The following is a 9,434-nucleotide window of genomic DNA, read 5'->3' as shown; positions in this document are numbered from 1 at the left end:
CCCCGCCCACTCCCGGTATAGGCACACATAAATGATTCATCTCAAATGTTTGTAAACACAAGCTTGTTTTGCTGCTGTGTTTACAAACATCAGTTATGTAATTGGAAGAATAAAGTATTCAACTATTAATAATATTTATGAGATATTTAAAACCAGCCCATTAATCATTTTGATGAGTTGAGGGTTTGAATTCCTGCGGTGCATGCTGCTCACAAGCAGACTATACTTTATACTTGTTAGCATGTAAACCTTGTTTTTAGGAGTCTTCAGTGTAATTGCATGAAAGACTGACTGTAAACAAAACCAGAGAGAAGCTACTGGGATTATGTTTTTCCCCAACACGTGTAAAAGCTACCAGCGTTTGTTTCAAAGACAGGTCTGGACTCGTAACATTTTAGCACAAATATAGAAATTTATTTCAAAAAGGAAATACATAACGACGTGGTGCGCGTCGGCAACACACGCCTTCAAGTGATACACAGAAGGCCGGGCACAGAGCTTTCTTCAGTGAAGAAAATACATAAGCTGTTTCAAAACAGAAAATTCTTGATTCCAGCCACACATACTGTACACTCATCTTCAAGAATTGCACTTCTAAAAGCAAACATTCGCTCTTACATCATTTCTTTCTTAACATACCAGAACCACAGACGTTTCCAAACTTCTCCCCAGTTTGAAGCAACCACTCACATGCAGCGACTTTTCTTGAGACACAATAGCAGCTCACTTCCATCATATTACCACTCAAACATTTTAGCAGACAAATATGTGCAATTTACATGGAGGGAAAGAAAGGGCGGCATGTCTTAAATATTAAAGTTTAGCCATTTTTAATGTCCAAACGTTTAGTGTGCATTTTTCATTAGCAATGAATCAACTGTGTTTTCTGTAGTAGAGAAGCATAATTGCGCCATGCGCTCCCCATATTTCCCCCTTCAATATGAAGGACTTGATCAGCTCCATTTACAGATATCACATTATTAGGGACATCTCAATCAGTGCTTATGTTACCCAATCCGTCAGGCCCTCCAAAGGAGGCTCCCCATTTATCTTGGCTTGTACAAATAATTTGTATTTTAGTGGGCAGGCACAATGAGAAGGCACATGAATATTTTACAACAGGAAACCCGAAATATTCGTCATTCTCCACCCATATTTCATCAATCATTCATCATTGTCCTCAATCGTTACAGCAAAAACCAGGTCAGTTGAGAACATTACTGCTTCAGTTTAGTCTCTGGCTGCGAGTCAACCCACAGCTGGATTCGTACTGAATGCCCTGTCAATGTCTGTTTGTGTTCTTCTGCTTAATGCCAGTTCAGCAAACATGCCGCAGGTTTCACCAATAAGGCACTGTGTTATCGATCTGACCCCAGCTCTGCCAGCCGGGAAACAGTCCGCTGGACATGCGTGGGCTGCCGAACTGATCGAACTCGAGCTCCACTAACTTGACCCCCTCATTTTTCTGCTCTGGGGACTTTTTCTGCTCAGCAGAACCGAGGGAGGGCCGAGTGTTCAGGTCCTCTCCGTTCCAGCCGATGTGCTTGAGCGCATAATTCTTGCCGTCATTATTGTCCCAGAAGGTCTGACCCTGGGTTTTGAAGCAGATGCAGAACTCCACCCGATTATGCGGCGGGATGAAGCAGGGCAGCTCCAGGACGAATGCGAAGGTGTCGTTGTCCTGGGAGCTGTACACGTTGTTCATGAAGGTGCAGTCGATGTCGGTGAAGCTGACCCACGAGTCGTAAGTGACGCGCACCACAACTGTCTTCTCAAACCCGATGTTCCTGACCTTGATGGTGCCCGTGAGCGAGCGCTCCTGCAGGGAGCAGTTCTCCAAGCAGACCGAGTTCTGGATCAGGCGGTTCCGGAAGCCCAGGTAGTCGGCCGAGGGCTGCTTGAAGTCTAACGCCAGGCTGCGAACCGAGCTGATCTTTAGATCCATTGTAGCCGTTTCAAGGTCTGTCATGTCGAACTGCAGCTCATCTGCGATTGCGTCCAGGTGCTTGCTTTGATACGGCTCATCATCGAATTTGGAGAAGACGTGGATGACGGTGAGCGACATGCCCTTTGTGTCTGCAAACACCACTTGCTTCTTGCTGGCCTTGCTGTTGTTCCAGCCCACGCAGTTACCGTCATCTTTCTGCTGGTTGCTGAGGCAGGGTCGCAGAGGTTTGTAGAGCTGCTGTTTGCGGTTATGGGTGCTGGACCGGTTCACCCGGTTCTTGGCCCTCTGCAGGTCCTCGTAGTGGCTGAGGAAGCCTCGAAGAGGAGGCGGAGAATGGCTGATGTAGAACCGCATAGCCACATCCATCGGCATTACTGGGCCGGGCATCGCTGATGGACTGAAAGATCTGAGCACACTGACGGAGGGAAAAGGGGGAAGGAGAGGTGATGAGGGAGAGGATAAAAGTTCAGAGAGTTAGAGAAAGTTTCAGGGAGATGAAAAGAGGAAGACAGGCGACATTAGAATGATGCCTAATCCAAACAAATATCGCTTAACTTATCAGCTTTCAGCTCTAGTTTGATAAAACTTGTTAGCATGTCGCCAAAAATGGTTGTAAAATCCATCCAGTTTCTAAATAGCTTAACTTTATGCACAGTGAAAAAAGCGACGCATCTATTTATGTTTTCCTTGTTGTTTGTCAGCTAGGCTTACCTTGTAGCACTCATGGAATAAAAATAGAAGGCTCCAAAAAAAGAAAAGTCGGTTTTTAAAAGTTCTCAGTTTGACTTTTGCAGTTTGCACAGCAGCTTTTCCTATGAGTGCATGCTGCAGTCACTCCCCCTCTTCTTCCTACTGTCTCGCTCTCTTCCTCCCTTTCAGTGCCTGTGCTGCTCAGCTCTCAGGGATTTCAACTGCCACATAGAGACAATTAGCATATTCAGTCATATGGTTCCTGAAACAACCAATGGGAAGTAAGTGGAAATCTAAGTCAGCCAATCAGCTTGAGTTTGACCTGGCTGTCAGCCAGCTGATAGGGGCGTGTGGGCCTGCATGGGCCTCATGGTTGAGATGCCTCTGCCTGTTGCCTCAGCTGCTATTTGAGAAACATGATGGACCCCTGCTGGTGTTAGAGATGACTACTCACTGCAGAGTGCAGCATATCCCCTGTGGCTCCTCCTTATCATGACTGGGATTCCCTTTACACGCCACAGCAGGGTTATTCGTGTAAGAGCAAACGCACCGAGAGGAATCTTGAAACCGATATTTGGCTTGTTTAATCCAACACAGGGATCCTTTGTAATATATTTTTATATAATACAGAATACAAGCAAATTGGAAAGGTGTTGTTGCAAGGCACCGTCTCACAGTGTTTGGTACTTTTGACCCAGAATTTCAATCAGAGAGCACAATGTCAAAGCCTGAAACAGGCTGGGTATAACAGATGGACAAATCTGTAGTGATGTTTCCAAGTGGTTCTGAAGCTCTTTGGTGCTGTCGTTGTTTTTTAATGTCAGCTAACAGAAAAGCTGCATTCAGACTGTGTGGGTACATTGCTGTGACACAGGCACAATAATTAGTGCAAGGTAAGAACGTCACACATCAAACCTGAGGCACCAACAGTTGCAAGGTCGATTATAGTAACTTGAATTATCCGAGGTGAGGCCTGCAAGTGGGTGATTTTTGGCTCGGGGCTTTTTGCCTGAGGCAAAGCAAAAGAGAGAAAAGAAAAGAGTGACAGCAAACAATATAAGATTTAAATCACAGCACTGTGACGCGTGCGGTTATTGTGATGTCCATAAGCTGATTGTGTCGACACAAGTCTGGTAATCCTTGTTTGAGCGTAAACTTTATTTATTGTGTCATCAGTAACAGGAATATTGGCCAAAACAGCATTTGTGACATCTCTGAGAGCTTTGACATGTTGCTGTTTTAGACAATTGTTTTGGGTCACCCAGACTGACCTCCCCTGCCGAGAGACTAGCTTAGTTTTTTGTAATGGTCTCTACAAATGGCTGGTTGCAGCTTGGGAATAACTAAAGATAATAACATTGTTTTTCTTATGACAGTGAATCTGAAAGATGCCAGTGTTTGTTAGTTAATGCCATGCAGCACCGTAGCTAAACCTAACCATTGGTTTCTCATGTCTGAATCAAATGACAAAGTTTTACAAAGTGTAGCCATGAAATGTGGACAGAGCAGAATCATGTTTATACTGTAGCTTTCAGTGTAATCGCACTGACAGAGAAGTGTTGAGAAAGGCTCACAAAAAGCATCTCTGGTTCCTCGTACTCGCAGTTGTTGCTGTTTTCACTTTCAGACATTTAGACAGAGATGCTATTTTTAAAGTTTTATCGATTTTTCAGCCGTGGGTTAAACATTACCATCTGAAAGTTTGATTAGACCCATCAAAAAAGATTTTTATCAAACACAGAAATAGCCAAACCCCGGGCTAATGGCTGTATTCACGTTTTGTTTTGTTTTTTGTTATCATTTGGGAGGAAGGTGAAAATTTGTAAACTCTGCTCTCTCCTGAGGCCACAGCAAACCAAAATTAGCGGGAAAAAACCCTATTTGAACATGCTCCATCCACCTCAGTTCTCCAGATTCTTCCGAACAAGCCTAAAATTAAAGATCTGACTGCCTTCTTGCCTTCATCCACCTGTAGCTACATTGTTACAGCACAAGAGAAAAGCCACAGAGTTTCCAATTAGAGCGATGCATGTTTTCCTGTGTTCTTCAGGTCAGAGGGCAGGATTCCTCCTGAGGCTGAGGGGTCTCCCCCCTTTACACCACCTGTGTACGTCTGAGTCTCCTGCAGAGAGACTTTAGACTCAAAGTGACATCCACGCCACTTTCACATGGGCCTACGGACAACAGACACTACTTATCACAGCCTTGTCTGTCTGAAGGTCCATATTGACACGGCCTCGGGGTTGCATAATCAGAAAATAGATTTCTTTATATAGAAACATCCAAGTAAATGTGACAGATGGAAAAACCCAAATAAAGTGCTGTAAAGAAGGCAATGAAAACAGTTCAAATAGCAGCTTTGCATAAGAGGTTAAATAAAGTTATTATTATGGTTTATTTATAAAGATTCCTGAAAGTGTGAAGAGCACATGTGACTTTTTTTTTTATTCACATAAACCAAAGAATATTTTATTCATATTTTCACTCAAAAGATAAGAGAGAAACAAATGCTTGATTCTTTGGGCGTGCTCTGTTTGTGGTCTCGATGCAGCACATTATGTTTTGACTCTAGTGATCATGCAGTGATCATGCCTGAGCTGCAGCTCTGGGTCATGCACTGTGAAGACAGTTCAATATACCCACGTTTTCTGTCCGTTATCTGTTATTGCCATAACATGATATTAGAAAAGACTGAAGAAGTCAAATATAGAAAATAGACTGAAGGTAACTCAGCTGCTGCTCAGTTACTTTTAGTATCAGTTACCTTTAGTCAAGTGGCAGATCAAAAGTTTAGGACCACGTGCCTTTAAAAGGCCAAATCTGTGCAAACATGTGGATTCATTGTAACTTTGTGTCAGGTAGTCACACTGTCCTGATGTTCTGACGGCAAAGCCAAACTAACGTTCCCTTGTTGAACGTGGTCGGGTTGTTGAACTGCATAAACAGGGACCATCATCGACCATCCTGCGTCTCCCCCTGATCTAAATCCAGTCGAGAACCTTTGGGGATGGATGGCGAGGGAAGATTACAAACATGGACAACAGTTCCAGACTTCGTGCGACCGTTTGCACCACTTGGAGAAATGTTGCATCAAACATGCTGCAAAGAATTGTTGAAGTGATCGATAATAGCAGTGAAGCTTCTCATTACTGAGTTTGTTTGGAACTTTGATTTCTGTTTTCGGGGCAGTTTACGGGTTTTTTGGAGGTGTGGTCCTAAACTTTGGATCAGCTGTAAAACAGCCTGTTTCAGTTTAAGCATTGTTTTCAATAAATTTCATGCTCAAAAAATGTTCTGTCTCACTCACATTTCTTCTTGTTGCATGTTGAAGCTCTACTTGGAACCTTGTTAAGATCCAACCATGCAAAATATGATTTTTTGCATGGTTGATCAGGACTGTATAAAAACAGAATTCAAACACTGGCTTAGTTTATGTAAATTAATAAACAACATTTTAATAAATTTTATCTAAGGTCAGCAAGTACACATAGCTGCTCTGTTTTAGCTTATAGAACAATAAAATATTTTACTGCCAACAGGGAGAAATCTAATCGAGGAGTAAAGTTGCATCTACGAATCAATATTTATTACTGATCAGGGAAACACAGAGACACTATTAAACCCTCATGTTATCTGTATTCATCAGTCTGAGGGATCTTCCTAGTACGGCAATGCTGCTTTAATTAGAACTCATTGGTGATTTTTACTCTCTATGACCTCCTCCAGAGCAAATTAGGTTCACAGTCTAGAAGTAAACCACTGAAAAGCCAAAGTTAACCCTGAAGTTGAGATGAAATCCTCATTTGAAGCTCAGGCCTCTGGGATATAATAGAAAATAAAGATTAAATTAATAATATCACAGCGAGCCTGCAGCTGTACAAGCTCATATTTAGGTTCAATCACATTATGAAAGAGGTGGAGGGGTCGAGTGTATTACCACTTTCCTTCAGGTGAATATTTTGTGGTCACGGCTGCTTAAACACAAGAAAGCCAGCAGTGAAGTTACTGGCTTGAATCTCTTTGTGAGGCAAACACAAAGTGCTAAGTCATCACAGGTAGCAGAGCACATTCAAATCACGGTTCAGAAGCAGCTGGTTGTGGCTTCCAGCGTGAGCAAGAGATGGAAACGATTCTGGCAGGAGGAGTGAGCGGCGTTACAAACACACAGCTGATGATTTCACCAACGCTGGACTCGGCCTGCGTTCCTGACACGTGACTCAGATGATACCACACTACTGCTCCAAACTCTTGTCTCATTTTGATCTTCATCTGTTAATTAATTTTGATTACCCAGGTCATTTATCATTAAAGATATGTTGTTTAATATGAATTCAACCTAAGTGTGCGAAGCTGAATTTGTAGCAAATGGTTTGTGTTATCCAGTGTAAAGACAATCGTGTTAGAAGGCTAAATGATCATGAGAAAAAATAACTTCCCCAAAACGCTGACAAAGCTGTCACATAATTGTTGTGTTGATTAGTTTGGTGACAAATTTGGCTCCTTGAGTTGTTTGCAGTTATAGTCTAAAGAAAAAAAATGAAGCCTATTAATTGTGAGAAGTTAAATGGTATTTATGCAACACTTCTACTACGAGCACATCTTTTCCTATGCTCACTTTTAAATGGTAAATGGCCTGTATTTGTATAGAGCTTTACTAGTCCCTAAGGACCCCAAAGCACTTTACACATTCAGTCGTCCACCCATTCACGCACACATTCACACACAAACACAAAAAATGATACTCGGGGTTCACGGTTCTTGCCAAAGAATACTTTGACATGTTTTGCAAGCCGCTCTGCAACCCTCCTCCAGCTTTGAGTCAGTCAGTGTCACGGTGCCTGGGCTCTTCGTGCACAAAGGTACGTATGGCCCACAGCTGTAACTGGGTGGAACTTTGACTGAATTAAACAAGTGCTCCTCACTGGCACGCTTTTCTTTGTGAGTCTGTGGAAAGTTGATTTCGTGTTCAGCACTTTAATTCCGTTCATTCTGTTGGAGTTTTGTTGATAACTTGCTGAAGCGTCATGTAGTATTCATAACCAGCCACTTTACAGTACAGTGGGTGAAAGGATTGGGTGAGCTGAATCAGGCTGAACTGAATCGAGCTGTTAGAACTGAGTGGACTCACAGTGATACTGAGAGTTGGAACAGAAACTAAAAGAAACTTTGGTCTGCATCTGGACTTCTTTAAGTTTCTTGAAAACATTTCACCTCTCATCCAAGAAGCTTGTTCAGTCCAAAGAGCAATTTGGGCTGGGGGACAACCCTCTTGGGGACATTCCCATAGGGCAGCAAATGACTTCAGTCAATACCGTGACTCACATTTGCTTGTTTCCTTGTTTTCTTTTCTCTGCTACTGACAGTAAATTTTCTCCCTTAGGAAGAAAAGAAGAAATCTCAATAGAATTTCAAAATTTCCATATTCCATCAGACCTGAAGATAACAGGAAGATTGAGACACTTTCCCGACCACAGAGCGAGAGAGAGCAGCAAACAGGAGAGAGCTTATGACACGCTTGGCTCCGGTGTGATTCCCGAGCTGCCAGCTGGCACTGTTAGTCTTCACATAAGGCACGCAGGCAAAAATGGGATCAGGAGAGGCTATCAGGCATAGTTAATGGCCAGCAGTCATCACATGACACAGACTTCTCTTAAGATGCTGACAGGTTTTGAGGTTATGTATGACTCTGTTTAAGAGGCTTAGGTACAGCATACCTGCATGAGACCCAGAATAAAAATAGTCCTGGTTTATTTCATTTTGAGACTCAAGTTCAGTCACATGGTCATGTGTAAATGGAGTCAGGGTTTTTTTCCCCTATTACTTAACCGTAACAACTTCTTCAGTTTGTTTCGAATTAGAAACGCAACCTAAACTGTATAAATTGGGTTTTTATTGCTGTCGCGGCAAAATAAATCATGTGAGGCACGTCAGCTAATCGTCCCTGAATGCTGCTCCAAAAGCAGGTTAGGCCTTGAAGAGTCCAACGTTAGAATCAGAGAGAGGATAGGTTTCCATGTTGGTAGGCCTGTGTAACTGGGGCTTTAACATTCTTCATTTTCCCAGCGACTGCCATCGACATCATTTTCCCTCACAGCCGGTGGTGCCAGACAGTCATCATTAACCCGAGTTCTCGGCCTGTGTGACTGCGGCCTTATTCACTTGACCCTGCATCCTCACCATCATCGTTACACGTCCAAAGTGGCAAGTTAATGTCATGTGATTTGTGGTCACATGTCTAAAGAAAACCCTCATTACTCAGTGGAACAGATCTCAGAAACTGGGAAAGAAAAGTAACTTGTGATTGGTTAGATTTAATCCACGACAGATGGATGGAATATAGATTTAAGTGACCATGTCAGCATGTTAGCAGTGACCATGTTAAACACTGTGTCCTGGATGGTTTTTATAAGCTTCTATAACTCTGCCAGCGCTACCCTCACCCTCCGTGAAGCTTCAGTATATGTATCGTTATCAGTAATGGAGCAGTAGTCCTTACACAGCAAGAACTTTCCTTTTAAACAGTTGCTTCTCATTTCTGTACATTTAATCGTTAATAAAGATTCTAATCAGACCTGCTCACGCTCTGAAACAACACATACCATGAAGTCTTTTGATCAGTCCGTGCAGCTAAAAGCCGATGTGTTTTTATACAATATAGATATAAAAATGCAAATCACTGTTTTTGTTTTATTTTTACACATGTATTCAGGGCGCAGTTGCTGGGTCAGGTCGCTGGTCCTCTGATCTGGATTTTGGTTGTCACTGGATGCCTTGTTGGCTGCAGTCTGGTATTTGC

General features: G+C 42.7%; 1 protein-coding gene across 1 annotated transcript; it reads right to left on the bottom strand.

Moving 5' to 3' along the window:
• Positions 1–392: 392 nt before the first annotated feature.
• LOC121815437 (protein phosphatase 1 regulatory subunit 3C-B-like) lies at positions 393–2,849 on the bottom strand. The gene is made up of 2 exons (XM_042226493.1): positions 2,660–2,849; positions 393–2,363 (listed from the first exon to the last, which is right to left on the bottom strand). Exons 1-2 carry the CDS (start codon positions 2,671–2,673, stop codon positions 1,340–1,342), a joined length of 1,038 nt encoding a protein of 345 aa, XP_042082427.1. The 5' UTR covers positions 2,674–2,849; the 3' UTR covers positions 393–1,339.
• Positions 2,850–9,434: the final 6,585 nt, after the last annotated feature.

The sequence above is a fragment of the Haplochromis burtoni genome, unplaced genomic scaffold (assembly GCF_018398535.1).
Source record: "Haplochromis burtoni strain Fernald_Lab_line unplaced genomic scaffold, NCSU_Asbu1 Contig_214, whole genome shotgun sequence".
NCBI classification, from domain to species: domain Eukaryota; kingdom Metazoa; phylum Chordata; class Actinopteri; order Cichliformes; family Cichlidae; genus Haplochromis; species Haplochromis burtoni.
This window is presented reverse-complemented; position numbering and strand designations above follow the sequence as displayed.